At 39.8% G+C, this 20,538-nt stretch overlaps 2 protein-coding genes across 8 annotated transcripts; both read left to right on the forward strand.

Annotated features, from left to right (window-relative positions):
- The first annotated feature begins 6,648 nt into the window (after nucleotides 1-6,648).
- LOC104427816 lies at nucleotides 6,649-10,907 on the forward strand. Of its 3 annotated transcripts, XM_039315955.1 has the most exons (5): nucleotides 6,649-6,836; nucleotides 6,953-7,225; nucleotides 8,367-8,436; nucleotides 8,575-8,651; nucleotides 10,335-10,907. In XM_039315955.1, the coding sequence occupies exons 2-4, from the start codon at nucleotides 7,037-7,039 to the stop codon at nucleotides 8,640-8,642; spliced, it is 327 nt and encodes a 108-aa protein (XP_039171889.1). In that variant the 5' UTR covers nucleotides 6,649-6,836; nucleotides 6,953-7,036; the 3' UTR covers nucleotides 8,643-8,651; nucleotides 10,335-10,907. The 3 variants fall into 3 exon arrangements, with proteins under 3 accessions (XP_039171889.1, XP_010039222.2, XP_010039170.2); XM_010040920.3 differs by lacking the exon at nucleotides 6,649-6,836 and having other exon boundaries at nucleotides 6,843-7,225; XM_010040868.3 differs by lacking the exon at nucleotides 6,649-6,836 and having other exon boundaries at nucleotides 6,843-7,225; nucleotides 10,338-10,907.
- A 2,250-nt stretch (nucleotides 10,908-13,157) lies between these two features.
- On the forward strand, nucleotides 13,158-19,262 carry LOC104427713 (solute carrier family 40 member 2). Of its 5 annotated transcripts, none has more exons than XM_010040790.3 (9): nucleotides 13,158-13,281; nucleotides 13,601-13,878; nucleotides 16,025-16,175; nucleotides 16,697-16,893; nucleotides 17,129-17,605; nucleotides 17,928-18,099; nucleotides 18,195-18,332; nucleotides 18,446-18,556; nucleotides 18,795-19,262. In XM_010040790.3, the coding sequence occupies exons 2-9, from the start codon at nucleotides 13,616-13,618 to the stop codon at nucleotides 18,939-18,941; spliced, it is 1,656 nt and encodes a 551-aa protein (XP_010039092.2). In that variant the 5' UTR covers nucleotides 13,158-13,281; nucleotides 13,601-13,615; the 3' UTR covers nucleotides 18,942-19,262. The 5 variants fall into 5 exon arrangements, with proteins under 5 accessions (XP_010039092.2, XP_039164931.1, XP_018726900.2 ...); XM_039308997.1 differs by lacking the exon at nucleotides 13,158-13,281 and adding an exon at nucleotides 13,972-14,277 and having other exon boundaries at nucleotides 13,738-13,878; nucleotides 16,025-16,185; XM_018871355.2 differs by lacking the exon at nucleotides 13,158-13,281 and adding an exon at nucleotides 13,972-14,277 and having other exon boundaries at nucleotides 13,738-13,878.
- Nucleotides 19,263-20,538: the final 1,276 nt, after the last annotated feature.

Below are 20,538 nucleotides of genomic sequence, written 5' to 3' on the forward strand. Positions count from 1 at the left end.
AAAGATCCATCTCAGAACGCTTTTCTCAAGAGTAGAAGAATTAGAGACAATATTCTTATGGCCCAAGAACTATTTGTCGGCTTCCATCTTGACCCTTACTTACCCAAGTGTGCTATTAAGATAGACTTTCAAAAGGCTTATGATACTGTAGATTGGGATTTCCTTGAGCTTACTCTGCTGGCTTTTGGTTTTCCTCATTGGTTTACTCGACTTATTATAATATGTGCTCGGATGCCGAAATACTCCATCTCCATTAATGGAGAGCTCCATGGTTTCTTTTCGGGTGGACATGGCCTGCGACAAGGGGACCTAATGTCTCCCTACCTTTTTACTTTGGTGATGGAAGTGTTCTCATGGATTCTTACTGATCGGACTTCGGCTAAGGACTTCAATTTTTTTTGGAGGTGCAAAGCGATTAAACTTTCTCACATTTTCTTTGCCGATAACGTCTTTCTTTTTTGCCAGGGTGATTGGGCCTCGGTGGCTTTACTTAAGAGAGGATTGGATATATTTTTCTTTTGGAGTAGGCTGTTACTTAACAAAAACAAAAGTGAAAATTTTCTTTCCGGTGGATCTCCATCCCTCCATAGCAATCTTGCTGGCTTTTGGCTTTAATGAAGAAAAGCTTATGGTCCGGTACTTGGGCGTTCCTATAATATCTTCTAGGCTTAGCAAAGCGAATTGTGTTACTTTTTTTTTTTTGGGTCGGAAATATGTAGATTTCATTACTTAACCAACATTCGAAAAACGCAAGGTCTCTACATCCGAGCATAAAATTAACAAAAGAGAGTAGGGTGGGTAGATAGTCCAATTAAGTGGGAGTTCACCTTCTTTGTGGGCTCTTGCGACCTAGTCCACTGCTCGGTTGGCTTCTCTAGGCTCATGGGCTAATTTGACTTTGGGCATTTGATTTAATAGGCACCGGCAGTCTTCTGTAATTGGTCGAACGGCCCATACGGCTTCTTTTTGGCCTAGAATGCACTGAACCACTTCTAGATTGTCAGAAGTGATCTGAAGCTCCTGTTCTTCTTCCAAGTACAGACTAGTTCGTGCACTTTCCTCCTGTTCGAAGCTTCTCAGCCAGATTAGAGCCTCCCGCACCGCTAGGGTTTCGGCAAGGAGGACAGAGGATGCACAGATGGGTTTCGTGAAGCCATCGAGTAGTAGTCCCTTGCTATTGCGAAGGACCCCTGCAATCGAGCCCGACGCCGTGAAGCTGCTCTAGGCACTGTCCACGCTAAGTTTGCAGGTTGGTGGTTTTTTGGGGTTGCTATTTCTCGGTTCTAAGTTGTTGTTTCTCGGTTCTGGGTTGCTGTTTCTCTGTTCTAAGCTGCTGTTTCTCGGTTTTGGGTTGCTGTTTCTCTATTCTAGGTTGCTGTTTCTCTGTTCCGGGCTGTTGTTTCTCGGTTCTGGGTTGTTTTTGAGTTGTTGGATTTTGCTGTGCAGGGGCGTGTACTTGGATAGGAGGGTCATGGAGGTCGAGTCTTCAAGAATCAGCCTGAGGTTTGGCCGACGAGCTTGGAAAATCAAGGCATTCCTTGCTTTCCAAATTTTCCATAGAGTTCCAACAAAAAGTGCCTTTGCCTGAGGATCAAGCGTCGAGGTGAGTATGGCGTGGATCCATTTATCTATACAGGTTATGTTCTTCGGGAAGGTGTCGATCTGCAGTCTTGGGTTTGACCATATAGCTTTTGTCTAGCTGCATAAGGCGAATAGGTGCTCTACCGTCTCTGGATGCTGATTGTAGATGGGGCAGCTCAAATCAGGTATCATCTTCCTTTTGAATAGATTTTCTTTGGTAGGGAGGGCATTGTTACATATACTCCATACTAAAAATCTAACTTTGGGGCAAATCTAGAGCTTCCAAACTTCATGCCATAGTGATTTGGGAGTATGGTAGGAAGTGGAAGGTTGCGTTATCAATAAGTCCCTTTCTTGAGCTTTAAGCCTGTTGTAGCCACTTTTAACTGTGTAGGATCCTGATCTGTTTGCCATCCAAATAAGTTTATCAGGTTCAAAAGTTAAGCTAAGTGAAGTCGCTAGTATTTCTTTTGCCACATTCTCCCCAAAGATTATTTGTACTTTCTGCGCATTCCATTCCCTGGTAGTATGGTCTATCAATTCAGCCACTCTTTGTGGATCATTTCTGTTTGGCGGTCCATAGATCTTCCCCAAGGTTAACCATCGATCCTCTCTGATTCTGATTTTCTGTCCATCTCCTACCTCTCATTTAGTAGCAGGTTCTAGCACTTCCCTGGCCATTAAGAGACTCTACCATTCCCAAGACGGTATATAACATTTTTGTGCACTCCAGAAGGTATAATTTGGAAAATATAGGCTCTTTAAAGTTTTGCTCCATAGAGCATTTGGTGTTTGAGTTAGTCTCCAGGCTTGTTTTCCTAATAACACTTTGTTGAAATCCACAAGGTCTTGGAAACCAAGGCCTCCTCCATCCTTTTGAGTTTTCAAAAGATCCCAATTTCTTCAGTGAACACCTTTCTTTGCTGAACTTTGTTTCCACCAGAAGTTGAAAATGCGCTGCTCTATTGCACAACAAATAGATATTGGGATTTTGAACAGAGACATAGCCTATTGCGGTAAAGCTTGAACCATTGTCTTGATAAGGATCTCTTTCCTCGCCTTGGATATTAGTTTTTCTTTCCAGCCCTCTAATTTCCTTTCTACTCGAGAGAGGACCCAAGAAAACATTTGTTTTTTTGATTTGGGCCCAATCTAAAGGTATTCCAAGATATGTCCTTGTTTTTTCTATGAGAGGAACTCTTAGTTCAGCTGCTAGGTTGGTTTTCAAGAGTTGTGGGCAGCCCTTACCAAAGAAAATCCCTGACTTGTTAAGATTGATGGCTTGACCAGAGGCAAAACAGTATTGGTTTAGGATGTTGGCTAGGTTTTGGGCTTCAGTAATTGTACCATTAAGGAAGAAAATAGCATCATCAGCAAATAGGAGATGGGACAAAGTGGGATATGTGGTGTTTAATTTGATGCCTTTGAGGGTTTGGTCTTCAATTCCTTTATTAATGAGGGTAGATAGAGCATTGGCCATTAGGAAAGAGGGTCATGGGACAAAGTGGGACAGGTGGTGTTTAATTTGATGCCTTTGAGGGTTTGGTCTTCAATTCCTTTATTAATGAGGGTAGATAGAGCATTGGCCATTAGGAAAGAGGGTCATGGGACAAAGTGGGACATGTGGTGTTTAATTTGATGCCTTTGAGGGTTTGGTCTTCAATTCCTTTATTAATGAGGGTAGATAGAGCATTGGCCATTAGGAAAGAGGGTCATGGGACAAAGTGGGACAGGTGGTGTTTAATTTGATGCCTTTGAGGGTTTGGTCTTCAATTCCTTTATTAATGAGGGTAGATAGAGCATTGGCCATTAGGAAAAGGGTCATGGGACAAAGTGGGACATGTGGTGTTTAATTTGATGCCTTTGAGGGTTTGGTCTTCAATTCCTTTATTAATGAGGGTAGATAGAGCATTGGCCATTAGGAAAGAGGTCATGGGACAAAGTAGGACAGGTGGTGTTTAATTTGATGCCTTTGAGGGTTTGGTCTTCAATTCTTTTATTAATAAGGGTAGATAGAGCATTGGCCATTATGAAAGAGGGTCATGGGACAAAGTGGGACATGTGGTGTTTAATTTGATGCCTTTGAGGGTTTGGTCTTCAATTCCTTTATTAATGAGGGTAGATAGATCATATCATGGCAAGGGTCTAGTTTGGGCACACCGGTTTTTATCTTTTGCTGGAAGACTTCAACTCATAAGATTAGTCTTATATTCTATTCAAGCCTTCTGGGCCAGCATTTTTACCTTGCTTGCCTCGGTTTTAGAGGGCATTGAACACATTTTGAGACAATTTCTTTGGAAAGGCTCTTCTCTTGGGCGTGGTGGTGCTAAGGTCTCATGGGATGACGTTTGTTTCCAAAAGGAAGAAGGCGGGTTAGGCCTTCGTAAGTTGAAGGATTGCAATAGGGCGGCTATGCTTAAATACATCTAGATTCTCTTGCTAGGGTCTCCTCGAATGATGTTTGTTTCCAAAAGGAAGAAGGCAAGTTAGGCCTTCGTAAGTTGAAGGATTGCAATAGGGCGGCTATGCTTAAATACATCTAGATTCTCTTCACAGATAAAGAATCCTTGTGGTGTCGTTGGATCCATACAAACTTCTTGATTTCTTCCCATCCCGCTATTTGTTCATGGGCTTGGAAGAAAATCTTGCAACTTAAAAAAGACTTCTGTCTTTCATTCCTTTGGGAAATTGGAAATGGACTCTCAGTTTCCTTATGGCATGATCACTGGCTTCTTTGTGGCCCATTGGACTCTTTCGTCCCGACTTTGCTCATGGATAGTTTGGATCTTCCTAGCTTTGCGGTGGTAACGAATCTCTTCTCTTCGAGGGGCCGTGCGCTTAGATCTCTTTTGGAAAATTGGGGGCTCAACCTCCCAACTATCTCCTCGTCCCGTGATCGGTTTTCCTAGCGTGGTGACTCCTCCGGTTCCTTCTCGGTGGCTTCGGCTTGGAATATTATCAGGACCAAGAAGGATCGTGTTCCTTGGGCGACTCTTGTTTGGGATAATGCTCTCGCCCCTAGATTCCAATTCAACCTTTGGTTAATCTCTAAGAATCGCCTTCCTACCCAGATGCTTCTCCTCTCTTATGGAAGGATTGATTATGAAGTCTGCACTTTTGCAGGTGTTGTGCCAGACTGATCATATGTTCTTCGATTGTTCTACATCGGCAACACTTGTTAGTTTTGGGCAACCGGGTGTAATCTTCCTTGGCGCAATAAATCTTGGAACGACAACCTCTCTTGGGCCTTGAAATTTTTAAAAGGTAAAGACTTCTACCATTCCATTGCTCGATTCTCATTTGGCGCTCTATGTCACCTTATCTGGAAGAAGAGGAATAACATCATCTTCAGGGGGGAAGCCTTTGTGGTTTCTGCGATGAAAAATCATCTTATCAAGGTTGTAAAGGATAAAGCGTTACCTTTTTCATATGTTCCGAACTCCTCAAGGAACAGGAGGCTCCAAAGAGGGTGGGGTTTTGACCCCTTGATTTTCATTGGTCGTCCTTCATCTTCCTAGGACCGCTCATGTTTACTATCGTCTTTTGAGCTTTTGTTCCCACTACTTCAGCTTTTCGTTCTTCATCCCTTCCTTTAGATGTAGGTCGAGGTTTGCCGAGGTGATTGTAGTTGTCGTGTTTCTATTGCCTTCTTTGGGCTGTTGTCAACTTTGTTGCTTTTGTGTTTTGCCTTAGGCTTCTTACATCGGCTCCCTTTCACTCTTTTTGCTCTTAGCTTTTAGAGTGTAAGTTTTTGGCGATCTTTTATACATTTTCCTTAGCTCAATATAATCTTACTTTTACAAAAAAAAACCATTTTTTGTATAAATAGTTTGATCCAGATAATGATATTTCACTATTTTTTTTAATCTCAATTTATGTAATGTTTTGATTTAATTAAATTTTATTTTTGAAGTTTCATGTTGGAAAATGTCTTGTGATTTTATTTTGGAAAATCTTTGAAGAGTTTTTTTTTTTTTTTTTATGTGATCATCCTATTATAACTATATATAATAAAATCGATAATAAGGGTTTTGATGGAGATATACACAACAAGAGTGAAAATATGTAAACAAGCCAATGTGTTAAAAAGTCATCTATTTTAAATTTGTTCCATACTCTACTTCATAATTTATTTAATGAATTTGCTCGACAACGTAAATAAGAAGTAACTTTCTTGAGGATTTATCCTTTCGACAAAATGAACTTTCAGGGAAGTATTATCAAACAATTAAAAAAAAAACACGTTGTCTTCAATATAAATGGGAAATCTACAGTAAACAAAAACTAAACATTTAAAGTTCTTAATTATGATAAGTAAATTCTACAAAAATATAGAAAAACTAAAAAATGAAGAAAGTAAAAAAATTTGAGATCACCACTTTAAATTGTAACGGAATGATTGAGGACAATTTTGTCTTTTTGGTAAAAATTGGGTGAATTTAGTTATGTGGGTGTAGAAATAGCGCCACCCGGTTATTTTTTATCTCGTTAAAAAAAAGAAGAAGGTACCACATGACAAATTTATTGTAAATTATCTTTTCTCTTAAAAAGTACCAAACTACTAATTTACTGTGAACTAATTTTCTTCTTACAAGAAAACCCTAATTGGTAATTCTAACCTAAATCTACCATCCGCTAGCATTCCATTTAGTATTTATTGCTAAGATGCATATATATATCAACGCAAACGACTGAAAGATGGATTTGACATATAGAACGACATATCTAAAGCGAAAAATCAACGTGTCGTAACACATAAGCATCTTAAGAATGATAGATATGGAGTACCAACTTGTGATTTTTAAAATTAGGGATAAATGCGACCATGGGGGCAGCGACCCAAGGCTCGAAAATTAATTTAGGATGAAGGCCTTGTCAGCATAGGTTTGGAATTTTTTATGAGGTCAAAAAATAAGTGATTTTTAAATTGGCATCACTACCCCTAAAAAGGCTAACATGACCCAGAATTTTTAAATAACAAAAAAAAAAAATCATATTTTCTTCATGGCGCTATCTAATTTCAAATTTTTTTTAACGAGATAAGGATCGCCTGCGGCCGCTAAATTCCGCTCCAGCCGTAAACCTTACTTAATCCTTTCGTTTTCAATCCCCCTGCCGTCCCCTTCCTCAAAAAGGCCGCACGACCGCGACGTCCAGATAAGCATCGCCGCCGGCAGGAGGAAGAAGACGGCGACGGCGACGGCGGCGGCGGAGGAGGTCGAGCTCGCCGACCCCAGATAGAGCCTGCGAAACAGGTGAGATTGATGCGGTGCAGATGGGTTCGATCTCCCTTTTTGCGTGATGGGTTCCCTCTCCTAAAAGAGCTCTTTTTATGGGGAAATTCCTCCCCTCTGCGACGAGGTTGCGCCAGCTAGCCAGAACCCTAGGATCGGCGCCGGGCGGCGATCGGAGATCGGGGGACCGGAGGAGGAGGAGTGGTGCGAGGGCGGCGGCGATGGAGGTGGAGACCAGCGGGGAGAAGGAGGGCGGCGCGCGGGTGCCGCTGTCGGAGGTGGTGTCCGACTGCGTGAAGCGGTGGTTCAAGGACACGCTTAAGGAGGCGAAGGCCGGGGACGTGAATATGCAGGTCTTGGTGGGTCAGATGTATTACAGCGGGTATGGAGTCCCCCGGGATGCTCAGAAGGTATTGGCTTTGTTGTTGAATTCCTGTTCTCTCTGTGCAACTGAACCGCTAGCGTGTTGGGGTATGGTTCTTGATGTTAAATTAGGCTGCTTGGTAGGAGGGTTTAGCTGCGTTTTGATTCGTGAGCCTTGGACAAATGGGTATCAAGGGAGAGAATATGAAGATTGCCCTTCAGCCCTTTTTGCTATTTGTGATTAGCTAGGCAGATTTCTGATGTGTTTATTTTGATGGGGACTTGTAGAATTTGTTGTTTTGTCTGCCATTGCTCAAATTCCAAATTCTCTTTGTCATTGATCGCTAGTCTTGGTTACTGAGAAACAAAACTGATATTAGAATGAAGGTAATCATAGTTTCAAAGGATCAGTTTCAGACACATGTTATAGGGAGTCTGGGACAACGAAAGGAGGGAAAGAGAAAAGCAAGATACAGTATTTTCACCATTATTATGCAAAAGAAGTCTTTTTTAGGCCTGAAAGTTGCAACAAAGCTGAAATGTGATGGCTGACCTGACCCTCTCTCATAGACCGAATGATGCCTTAAGTTCTGAACGTCTATGGTTGCTCGGTCTTAAGGGAACCTTGCAAAATTAAGTTAATTGTTCGTTTCATGTATTATGCATTCATCCATGGTTTTATGAATTAGAATTTTCATCCATGTTTTTTAAAATATACACTTTGCATCATGTTGTTTGTGTAGTGACTGATGTTTTACATCCTGAGTTCAGCTGTGCTACTGCAAAATGCCCTACAGTGCTGTTACAGTCAGAGGACTAAATTTGTCTTGTGGACAAAAACAATTTCTTAAGTTGGGAAACCAACTGATGTACTTGCTCAGTCCCTCTATTTCTCCACTCTCGTATTCTGTCACGCACACTGTTTCTGTTATTCTCTACATCCATCTTCTGGATGTCTTCAAGTATCAATGATATTATAAGAGCGTGAAAGAAGAAGAGTTTTCTTGGAAATGCAGATGCTAACTGTTATTATGTCTGCTTTATGGGATGCAAAATGTAGGCTTTCACTTTTCATATTGTTTTTCCAGGTCCAGATTTGCATGTTTATTTCTATGTTGATTTTGATTGTTTTATATGTATTTGTCATGAAGAGTGATTCTAACTTTCAATTCTTTTGTGAGAGTTTAGGGAAGAATTTGGATCACCAAGGCATCAAGGATTCGCACTTCTGTATGGAAAGTTAGTGATAAGCGTCCAGGTTGATTTCATTCACATTTGTATGATTCAGACCTAATTTTGTTTGCAGTCACTGGTTGTACATGGTACTTTCCTGGTTTTCGATGCAATTAATGGTTAATTCTGGTGCTTTTGTTTGGTATTGTGGTCATATTGTCAGGGTATAATGCCAGTGACTCGGATTCAGATGAGATAAAAGACAATTCTGAGGGGTCGAAGCACTCATGACAATTGTTGGTAATTTCATTTCTTAGCCTCTCATTCTTTCAGTTAACATTAACCTGGTCTTTTGCAAGGAATTTGTGAAATTTGTCTTCGACCATATCCCGAGACTTTTTCTTTCACAGAATTCTTTGTCTTCTTTTAGCATCTATGTCAGCAGTGGTGTTGCGTTTATATTTTAAGCTGAAAGCTGAATACTTTTTCTTTCACCATTTGCCCTTTCTTGCCTAGTCATGATGTAGTCACTGCTTGTTGGTAGATTCTCTAATTCTTGTGTAATGACATTGCTGATTTGCTACTGCTGGGGTTTATAACTCACATAGTTGATCATTTGTCAAGAAGTTAGGCTCATGTCTTTATGGTACTGGTGACAAGGTTTCGGCTTTTATTAGAATTGAAGGGGAGTGGAGAAATTACCATTTTGTGCTAGAATCTTCAGCTCTTTGCTGTGCTTGATTTCTAGATTAAGGAGTTATATTGCGTATACGTAAGTATTAGGGTTGATCTCTCCTCATAAGTAATTTTTGTCAATTAGCCATAACACCAAAAATGTCACAACCCCTTTTATATCTCCCTTGCCAAAGCATTTGTTTCTTCATATAAATCTAACTCACGATGATTGGATTAGAATTTATGTGCATGATTGTCAGTCCATATGACGTATTCCGCATGAAACTGTGAGTTTGCTTAAAGAGAAAAATTTATTGCCAGAAGAACTGGCTTTTGTATTGACCTAGATGTTTGAGAGCAGCTACTTTTACTGACAATGCATGAAAAGCTATGTGCATGGCCAAGTTTTCTACAGTAAACAGGGCATGATGGATTGGATTCTAAAGAACTCAAATTCATCCAATCATCCGACCAGAATTTGATTTTGTTTCACCTGTAGCCTTTGAGAGATACTTCCAAACTTGATTTGATGGCTTTCCTATTCCAGGAGACTCTTATATGACTAACCCTAGAAAATGTTGAAAGATTGGATCTCTTGGCCCAAAGATTTTCGCTATGATGGATGATGCACTGATTAAATTTGTCTTTGTGGGCTTTGCATCTTGCATTGGTCTTGTTCAGGCTTGGAACTTTTTCCTTTTGGGTTTGTAACCAATTTTTACAAAGTCAATTATTATTGTGCTGTAAGTCAAGTTTTATTTCCAGGTTAAATGAAAGTTTTGATCTTATATCATGGGAGACATTTGTAGTATGAGAGTATTCTCAACTTCTCTCAAATCACCCGTTGTCTGAGATTGGGCAGAAGGAATGAAGGACCCATTGTCTTCTTTGTTTAATGCAATCATTTGCTGAAGCTAATGGGAAGCAGAGTCCCATATATGTACCTTTTTATTGAGTTGAGACACTTGTGCATCTAATAAGTAATGACTGATTTTACTTTGAGTTGATGTCCTTTTGTGGTGAGGAAAGTTGGCCGTAATATTATGTGAGAAATTTTGATATCCTGATTGAGGCTGCTTGGGCATCCTTTGTTAGCCAGATTATGAATTTAACCCGGTTGAGAGATTACTTTTCTGCCTGGTTACTCAAATGATTGTCAAGCTGATTGTCTGCTGTTCGTTTCTGTTGTTGATTTAATCATGTTCAATAGATTGTGAATTATTTTGTCTGGGGACGTATTCTTTTTTATGATTTTGAGGAACTGGGCATTTTGCCCTTTTTTGTCTAATCTCGTAATGTTGCTTGCAGCAGGTTATGAGGGACTTACTTGGGGGTTCACGTCTGTGTGGCACCTTCAGCTTCCCTTTCTGTTAACTTTTTCCCCTTCATCTACCATGTAATCAGTCTTACTCCAATTGTTTTAGTCAAGGAAGGTGTATTTTACTTCACTTTATCTGGTTTCACATTTGCACAGAGTTTGGTTGGGATAACCTTTTCAGCCTTTTGGCTGAAGATCAAGTGAGAGGTTGGTTTGGGGGCTTCTTTTTTTCTTCACTTATTTTCGTTTTTAGCTTACTGTGTTGGGGGTATATACTCGATGGAGTCAGAATCTCAGAGTTACGATTAGCCATTGAGCTGCACCGACAAACCGGTGTCCATTCAGAGAATTGCTTTGTGTATATTGTATACCTTTCATCCAGTGCTACGATATTTTTCCCTCTCTGGAGGTCAGCAACTTGGGATTCCTGACCATATCTGCCCACCTCTCCTGCCCACTGTGGCAGCTTATGCAATTTCACTTCTCCATTCCTTGATATATTCGAACAGCTTGTGGGAAAGACGATTCTATTCTTTGTGAAGTTACTTTGTGTTAAGACTCAAGCTGGGTGGATGATGTGAACAGTTTTTGCTAAATTTGTCATCATCTCAATAAAAATTAGTACCTGGTTTTGCTGTGAAGTATCTGAATCTGTGGGGCTTAAATGAGAGGGGGCTAGAAGGGAGAAGCTGCTGCTTTTTCTTGGGACGTTAGCAAGGCTGGTTGGTGACGAGATGACGGGCTTCATTTCGTTGTGTGAGTGCAATAAGCTCGCCTTAGTCTCTACGTGCGCTTTGACCTTGCATTGAGTGCACCAAATGTAGAAATGCTCTTTGGTTCTGCAAATTTGGATTTTGATGCACTTGAGAAGCACGGTCGACTCTTTTCATGGGAGGGATTTGCTTTGCCTGAAATTGGGTCCTCCATCGATCTGAGTCACGTCATAACCATTGATTTTTATGGGCTCTACTTGGGGCTTAAAGGTCATCCGTCCATGGTTATGGGGTCCATGGTGAACCGGATCAAGACCAGGGATACGGGGTTGTCGAAGTGCTCCTTGACATCGCATCAAGGCATTTCATTCGCTCAATTCGAAACGAATGGACCGTGGCGACTTAGCATCTCGGATTATACTTGAATCCAGAGGATAGGCCGCTTTCGACAGCAAAAGGAGAAAGCGATTCGATTCCACACTTACGCGAATGCGTCTAGTGGAATGGATAGTGGTAGTACTTTTGACACTGTGGGTTCTGCGGGGACCGCTTGATTGTGAAGTCTTGAAAGCGGACACGAACCCGCCACAAAATCTCTTCGAGCTCGAATGAAAGTCCGAGTAATACCAACTTTTTAAACTGTTCAAACCAAAGCCCCCATTATATCATAAGCACCGGAAAAACTGTAGGATGAACAGGAGAATTTTTTATTTTTTATTTTTATTTTTTATTTTTTATTTTTGTTTTTTTCATCTCTTCTATATATGCGTGCAATGTTCCCAGGAATCGAATCCCAAACGTGGTACTTTCCGTCCTCATCCTTCAACCCCTTTACTAGTAGGGCCACATGCCTGTTGGTGAACAAGAGATTCAGTTACTTATAATCTTGAGATCAAACTTAATTTTTCACGAAATTCACTTGAACTGTTAATACCGGATTAGTTGGTAATGTAATTGGAAAAAAATTGGTAAATCGCTTAAATTAAGGTCGGTAATCAATGTAAGAGTTGCGAATTTACATTAAGTTATTGGGATGACCGCTCTTGTACTATCAATATGCTGTACTCTACTTAAATTAACCATTGGATTCACTTAAAAAAAGAAGAGCAGTTGGATATAAAACGTACTGAATAGAAAGCCATCTTGTATTTAGCGACGTTTTTAACGCTAATCACAAAGGTGGTAAATATTTAGATATTTCAAAGTATAATATTGTAGGTGATTTTATAAAGCTTACTATGGCTTGTCGTAATTAATAAACAAAGTCGTCAATATTTAAATGATATATTTTTCATTTTACGGCTAGTAACAAAGCATTCCAACATTTTGCCGTATTCTAGTGCAAAACGTCGCAAATATTTAAATCCCAATTATTAATTTTTCTCAACGTTTTATAAAGGCTTGCAATGTTTTGCTATAATCTAGTGCAAAATGTCGTAGGTATATAAATATCACAATTTCTGTAAATTTACGAAGTTCTTCAGGGGTTTACTATGTTTCGTTGTTATGCATTAGTATCTTAATTTTCAATAATTTATGACATTTTCGAAAGGCATATGATGTTTCATCTTAATTTAATGTAATACGTCATAAATAATTATATAATGTAATTATTTGAGAACAATTCCTTGGTCGCATATTTTTAATAAAAAATATTCGACAATTATCAATTGGGTTAATAATATAAAAAATCACAAACTAGTATGCATATAACAAATTAACCTTAAACTGATATATTTATGATAAATTTACATTTCGTTAGTTTCCGTTAAATTATATTAATATTGTGAACAATTACAAATTAGTACACTTGTTACATATATCAACTACCACGTGTCATTTAACTCGGTAGTTTAATGGTAAAATTTAACAAAAACAAATATATAATAAATTTGTCATAAGTATACCACTTTGAGATTCTTTATGGTAAAAAAATTAATATGAAGTAAATTTATTGTACTAATTTGAGATTTTTTGTGGTATTAATCTATATCAATTCTAATAGATATTTATTAGCATATGACAGCATCAGCAAAAGAACCGTGCCCCACTTTTTGTTCTGTTTTCTTGTCCATATATTGTCTGCAACTTGAGGCGTCTGCTTTTTGATCTTCTGAAGTCCGGGGCTTCTCGTTCACTACTTTTGTCCTGTTGGCAGCTTAGCAGGAAGACGAGGCGAGTTACTTCTGCAGGATCTCGTTGTGTGATCTTCTGACTGCCGCCGGTATTTCGTTTATCTCTAGTTCTATCTTCTTTTGGTTTTAGATTTGATTCTATAAGCAGTTCATTGACATGCGCCTGGATTATTTTATTTCCGAAAGTGTTTAAAATATTCATTCACCACCACGAGTCAACAATAAAATATTGCCGCGGCCACCTTTTCTGCTATTTCCCTCGTTTCCATTGGTTCTTTATGATATGGTTCAACTGGGTACACGTGAAGGCTCTCATGGTGATCACAACGTACAAGTGGAAAGAAAGGGGGTTGTTTTAGGTTCACCCGTCACGTGTATCAGTGACCTATTTCTGTGTTTTGTGTGCAGTTTCTCAGAACGGAGATGGAGAGATCAGGTAGCGATCAAGATCGTGCAATTCAACCGAGCAACACAATTGCTAGTACAATTGCTCAGAGTTCGGCTTCCGGGGGCACTGAAAGTGGAGTTGAAACAGGGGGAGATGGGGGGATTAGAAAGTTCGATCTTGTCGATCAACAAGACCCAGAGCGAGAAATGGTGGGGAGTCAAGAAAGAGTCGCTCCACCTCCTAGACTTCTCATTAGATACTTGTACATAGGCCATTTCTTGGCCAGATGGGGTGCCAGGTTTTTATCTCTCTCTAACTTATAATGGGAAAAAGAAATTGACATTTCGAGTATCAACTATCGATTCTGATTCTCTGGTTTTGCTTTGACTAGGTTCTGTTGTTGTTGATGATGTTGTTGTGGGAATGGAGATGTATATGACGCCTAATATCAATCTGATAGTACCATAGGCAGCCAAAGCCCTAGTGTGTCGCTAACACCAGATTGCTCGCTTTGGTCTTGACTCACCCGTGCCCGTATGGCTTCAAATTGCATTCTTTTTTAATTTGACTTTGGGTGAGGCCTGTCTACTGATGCAACCAGACAATTGTAATGTGGGATGAGAGATTTCTCGACGCACAACAGATGGAGTCACGATGAGTTGCGAGATGCACCAGATTGCTTTCTTTAGCTGAGAGGGTATCTACATGATGCACAAGTTTCTCAATCAGCTTTTTAGTGTTTTGTTTCGTATCTATCCTTTCCTTGCCATTCTCTGCCTGTGGTTTATTAGAAAATGTTTGGGGTTCAGTCATAGATCACGTCATCAGTTTCTGGTATGAGATGACCAAGAAGAACAAGCGAGATGACCACATTTCACAAACAGGAGTTTTGCCATATTCATGGCCGGCATATTATTTTTGTCGTACACGTTATATAGCAAACCTCGAATTATCTTCTTGTGGTTTCATTATACTCCGTAGCAAACATGTGGTAGGTTACATTAAATTAAAGCAGCAAATAGCACGCAATGAAAATTAGGGAATCTATTATATAAGGGAAAATTGTCTAAATTTTTTAATTTTGCTAATTAGTTCTAAACATTTTCACTCATTGCCAATTAAGTCCATTCGGCCAATTTTTGCTGAAAAATGCTGACGTGGATGCTAGTGGTGCCACGTAGGACCTTTGGCACTGACATGGATAATTTTTAATAATATTTTATTATTTTATATATTTTCCATTTTTTTCCTTTCTTTTTTTCTTTTTTTCTTTTTGGCTTTCTTCTTTTGCCTTTTTGATGGTCGGTGACCACAGGCAATGGCTAGCCACAGGCCACAGCCAGCCAATTGGCCTCGCCCGCCACAGGCAAGGCCTGACCTGGCAAGGGCTAGCCCCGGGGAGAGGAGCCCTCGCCTAGGCATGACCCAGCCAAGGGTTGCCTAGGCAAGGCTGACCTACGCCCGGGTCAAGGCGACCTTGCCTGGCATCGCCGTCACCCAATAGATGCTCGCTGAGGCCGCCTTGGCCTAGGTGAGGCCGACCCTCGCCTAGGCTAGGCCGGCCTCGCTTGGTGTCACCGTCGCTTGACCGACGCTCGGCAAGGCCGCCTTGGCCTGAGTGAGGGCCGATCTCGCCGGATTTGGTGCAGGCGAGGCTAACACTTGCCTAGGTGAGGGTGAGCCTCGGCGAGGTCGGCCGGCCCTCGCCCAAGTCAAGGCAATCGTGCTTGGCATCACCGTTGCCCAGCGAGGCCGCCCTAGCCTTGGCGCAGGTCGGCCTCGCCTAGGCAACCCTTGCCAGGCCACGCCTAGGTGAGGGCTCCCCTCCCCGGCGCTAGCCCTCACCTAGCCAAGCCTCACTTATGGCGGGTGAGGCCAATCAACTGGCTATGGCCAGTGGTCAGCCATCACCTGTGGCCGGCTGGCAACCGGATAAGGCAAAGAAAGCCAAAAAGAAAAGAAAGAAAAAAAGAAGGGGAAAACAGAAAAAATAATAATAATAATTCAAAAAATATTAAAATATTATTAAAAATTGTCCACATCGGTCTTTGGCGGAGTCCTACGTGGCACCACCGGCATCCACGTCAGAATTTTCCAGTAAAAATTGGCCAAATTGACTCAATTGGCAAGAAGTAAAAATGTTTAGGACTAAATTAGTAAAATTAAAAGGTTTATGATTGAATTGACAAAAGTGCAATAGGTTTAGGACTTTTTGGACAATTTTCCCATTATATAACAGCACAAAAGTTCCAACTTTCCACGAGCTGAAAATCTGTGATTTGGTAACTTTTAACAGGTGGTGGTAAGTTTTTGGAATGTCTTAGCAGTTTGATGTTCTTAAATTCCATTATTTTGTCATAACTTTAGATAGAAGGATGGTCAGATTATCAGGAGGTTGTGTGGCTTGTGTTCCATGCTCATTGACACTAGTCATTTGGTTGCAGGATGTGGGAATTCTCCGTCGCTTTATACTTCATCAGTCTTTGGCCAAGTTCTTTTCTTTTCGCTGCTATTTATGGTACAGTGGAGTCAGCCTCTACAGCACTCTTTGGGGCAGTTGTTGGGAAATGGATGGATACATCGACTTATACAAAGGTTTGCAAAGGTTGCTCGTTACAATAGAAGGATGGTCAGATTATCAGGAGGTTGTGTGGCTTGTGTTCCATGCTCATTGACACAGATATGCAGCACTCTTTCGATGCAGATATGCTTCGTTAAAAAATACATGTGATATCGAGACTGAATAACTTATTGACTATTTAGTATTTTCTGAATTTCTATATACCTTGCGACCCCTCATAGCGTAAGCATCTTATAATATTTTAATGCAAGATTAGCATTACTTACGATGAGCCTTGGCCACATACTGACATCTCTCACACCTGACGAATAACCTGGAGAACTTGATCAGCGTCGTTTAAGATATCCATGTTTTCACCTACTCATGGCAACTTAGGAGGAATTCTTTTGAATGATAAAGTATGCACATAATGGTCCAAAGTCTGAGTTTGCATTCTAATCTGATTCGAGCAGTTTTTCCCTTTCTTTTTTGCGGTTTGGGTTATCGGTTTTGGCACAAATGCTGGCAACAATATTATGCCTTCAATTATTTGCAGGTTCTACGAATTTGGTTGTTGACCCAGAACTTCTCTTTTTTTATTGCTGGGGGAACGGTGCTGGAGCTGCTATTTCACTCGAATTTGAAGTCGACAAACTTCGTGGCCTTTATCTCTCTAGTAATATTAATATGCTTCTCTGGAGCCATTGGTGTTCTGTCTGCTCTTGCCGGTTCCATTATGATTGAAAGGGAATGGTGATTCTATCTAACCATTACTGTGCAATTTTTGAGTTCTAAACATGTTTTTTTGTCATACCATCAAAAGTTCCATTGAATGTGGTTTAGGGGTCATGACCCTGGAAACTAAGAATTTACAGCTTTCTTGTTCCCTCATGTAGCAAGTAACAAGCATGGTCTAACCATAAAATACTCGGTCACCATAAAATGCAAAAGTTCTTATCTAAGAAACCTGATGAAAGACAGTTTGCAGGGTGGTTGTGATATCAGAAGGGCATCCACCAGAAACATTGACACAGATGAACTCAGTTGTCAGAAGGATCGACCTAATCTGCAAACTATTTGCTCCGGTAGTGTCGGGCTTCTTTATCAGCTTTGCATCACTGAAGGCTTCTGCCGTGGCTTTTGCACTTTGGAATTTTGCATCTGTTTGGTTACAGTATTGGCTTATGAGTTCTGTATACAGTGGCATTCCCGCACTGAGAGAGAACAACCGGAGGAGAAGACAGAAAATTCCTTTGGATGGTACCGAAGGCAGAGTAGCAACATTAGAAGGTGGGGCGCTTCATGATGAGGCAAGTGTTCATGGGACAGAAGAAAATAGCTTGATGAGGAGGAAAATGAATCTAGTCATGAATAGTGCTTTCATGGTTTCGTGGAGGACATACTTAAGGCAGGAGGTGGTACTCCCTGGCATAGCTCTTGCCTTATTGTATTTTACAGTTCTCAGGTAACAGCAATTTCAAAGTCTGCAATTTGAAAATTCTGCTGGCAATTGTAGCTTGCATGCGCAACATGATTTTTAACTAGTTAACGTGGGTTTACCTCTTAGAACAAATTGTGCAGTATGTAGTATCTACTTTGGAAGACCGAATATGAATATCTTACTAGGCAAACTGAGTAATGTGCTCAGCTTGGTTAGCTTGGCATGGTCCATTTTCTCTTGCTTTGAGATCATGGTTGATTGGGATTCCTTTAAGCAATCATTTCCTTGTGGTTGTGGCTCAAGTCCCATTTTAAGTGTTGTTATCTTATTAATTTTCTGAGTGCAGTTTTGGGACTTTGATGATGGCAGACCTGAAGTGGGAAGGAATACCCGCTTATATTATTGGTATAGGCCGTGGAATAAGCGCCACAATCGGAATCGCAGCGACTCTTATATACCCCTTCTTGCATTCTCGCATTTCGACACTTCGTACTGGACTTTGGTCTATTTGGTGCCAGGTACTTGCACCACTTTCAGCTTGGCATTGCAACTTTTGATTTAGGTTTAGACACAGAGTTAAATTGTCTGATATTGCATGCTGATGATGACACAGTGGACCTTCCTGATCATGTGCATTGCGTCTATCTGGGTTCAAAACAAGCATCTGTCAGTGTCCATGTTGATGGGGGGTGTGGCGACATCACGATTAGGATTGTGGATGTTCGACTTGTCCGTGACACAATTGATGCAGGTGAGGACTCCATGCATCAATCTAGCTGAATCCGTCTGATGAAGTGGAGACATTTTCTACCATGAATAATACATCGAACTGGCATGCTCAGCATTTTTCTTAAATTTGAATAGGACAATGTTCCTGAATGTGACCGTGGTGCTGTTGGAGGAGTTCAGAACTCTCTTCAGTCTGCTCTGGATTTGATGTCCAGCGTCATGGGAATAATAATATCTGATCCGCGGGTAAAATTCCCTGTCTGCTCTTGTATTATATAAACAGAGAGAGAGAGAGAGATGTGTGCGCGCCCACATGATGTGTACACGTCACACATCTGTTTTGTGGTTAATATGGTTTTATAATTGATGATATTTGTCAAAGGAGATTAGTTTAACATATTACATTTGGAATTATTTTCTCTTTTCTCAAATAAAGCCCATTTGGACCTATCTTCAGTTATGCTCACTTCTTTTTTGGCTATAGGATTTCTGGAAGTTGTCATTGCTATCTTTTCTGGTGGTAACATCAGCTGCAATTCTCTACTGTGTGCACGTCTACCGTGTCCGGAAGCACCTTGTTCATTTGGAGAAGCTATTGATTATGGTCAAATGGTCCAGCAAATCCTCGTGAGGAGCGAAGGTCGAAAGGATTGATATAAAAGAAGCTAGTCAATTGCAGTTTTTTTTTTTTTTAATGAAGGATTTCTTTGAATGCTGAGAGCCCAAACTTGATGGATTAAGGGATCATGCTGTTTAAAAAAATGTACATATTAACAGCAGTTCTGAAAAAACTACATAGTTGGCACTTGGAAGACCCTTGTACATGCATTAACTCAGAATATCTAGGAGTAGTTGTTGGATCATGATATGCAAATTCAGGGATGTCCTTGCCATGATGTAGAAGTTCTATTGACTCTGATTTGATTACTATTTGCTGCAGTTTTGTTGATGATATTAGCTTATTGAGATGCTAATTAACAGCCATTCAAAGCCCTCGACTGAAAGCATCCGAGAGAAGGTCTGCCCTTGTCAATCCGTGATGCATGATGATTAAGGAGCCGATCGGCTCTAGTGGAGTGAGACGACGAAAACTTCTATTGGACAGGCTATTTGTCCCAGAAGTTCAATTGTCAGGAAAGAGGCTTATGGCATAGTGATAGCTATTATAGATATTATGTGATAGCTATTATATCTAGATATCTGCATAGTGCTCTGTTCATGGAGCTAAAAGTGTAATGTTATGGCGCAGAAAGAAATCCAGAAAGCAGAAAGAGATAGCTGGTAAATGTCTATTGTATTGTAGTCAAAAATTGGAAAAGTCAAGGGGAGGAGTTTGGTTACGGTTAATAGTCAAGATAACATTTATCCTATTTTGTGTTTGGTTTCTGTCCAAAATAGAATAAAGTCGGACATAAGAATTACAGTTCGAATAAAAATTATCGATGTGAGAAGTGAGATAAGATTGATAGGATTTCAAATATTCATAATATAAAAGTTATATTTCTCGAATAATGAATTTCTTAAATTAATAATTAAAATAAAAGTTGACTATAAAAAATTCAAATAATAACAAAATAACAACAATTTCGTTTTTATTTATTCCTATCTTATTTATGTATTTGAATTTCTTTCTATTTTATAATACATATGCAATATATATTTAGTATTTATTTATTACTTATTTTAGGCATATTAGTATAGTTTACTATTTAACTAAATTTTATTTGAGAACAATGGAAGGGGCAAAAAAAAAAAAAAAAGAAGAAAAGAGAGAGAAAAATAGCCAAAATAGAAATGGAAAAGGTGAGACAATTGTCATGAATTCTTATTGTCTCCGTTCATGTAAATTTTAGATTTTTTTTTTTTTTTTTTTTTAACAGAAAATTTTAGATTCATTCATATAAAAATGCTATTCTTACCAAATAATGGACATGATGGAATTAGATTCGTTAAACGGGTGAGTCGAGATCGGGTTTGGATCGGGTCATAAATGGTCCACCCAAATCAACCCATTTAACCCGTTTATGACCCATTTATTGTATGCAAATTTTTTGACCCATACCCAACCCGACCTATACCCAACCCATACCCGACCCATTTAACGAAACATAAAAAAACTTATATATATTTTAAAATGGTATTCTAACATGATTTTATACAATACAAATTTTAAAAATAATTATTTAAAAAATCGAATTTTAATTATTTTTATTTTTAAAAATTAATTT

Source organism: Eucalyptus grandis, chromosome 1 (genome assembly GCF_016545825.1).
Source record: "Eucalyptus grandis isolate ANBG69807.140 chromosome 1, ASM1654582v1, whole genome shotgun sequence".
NCBI classification, from domain to species: Eukaryota; Viridiplantae; Streptophyta; class Magnoliopsida; order Myrtales; family Myrtaceae; genus Eucalyptus; species Eucalyptus grandis.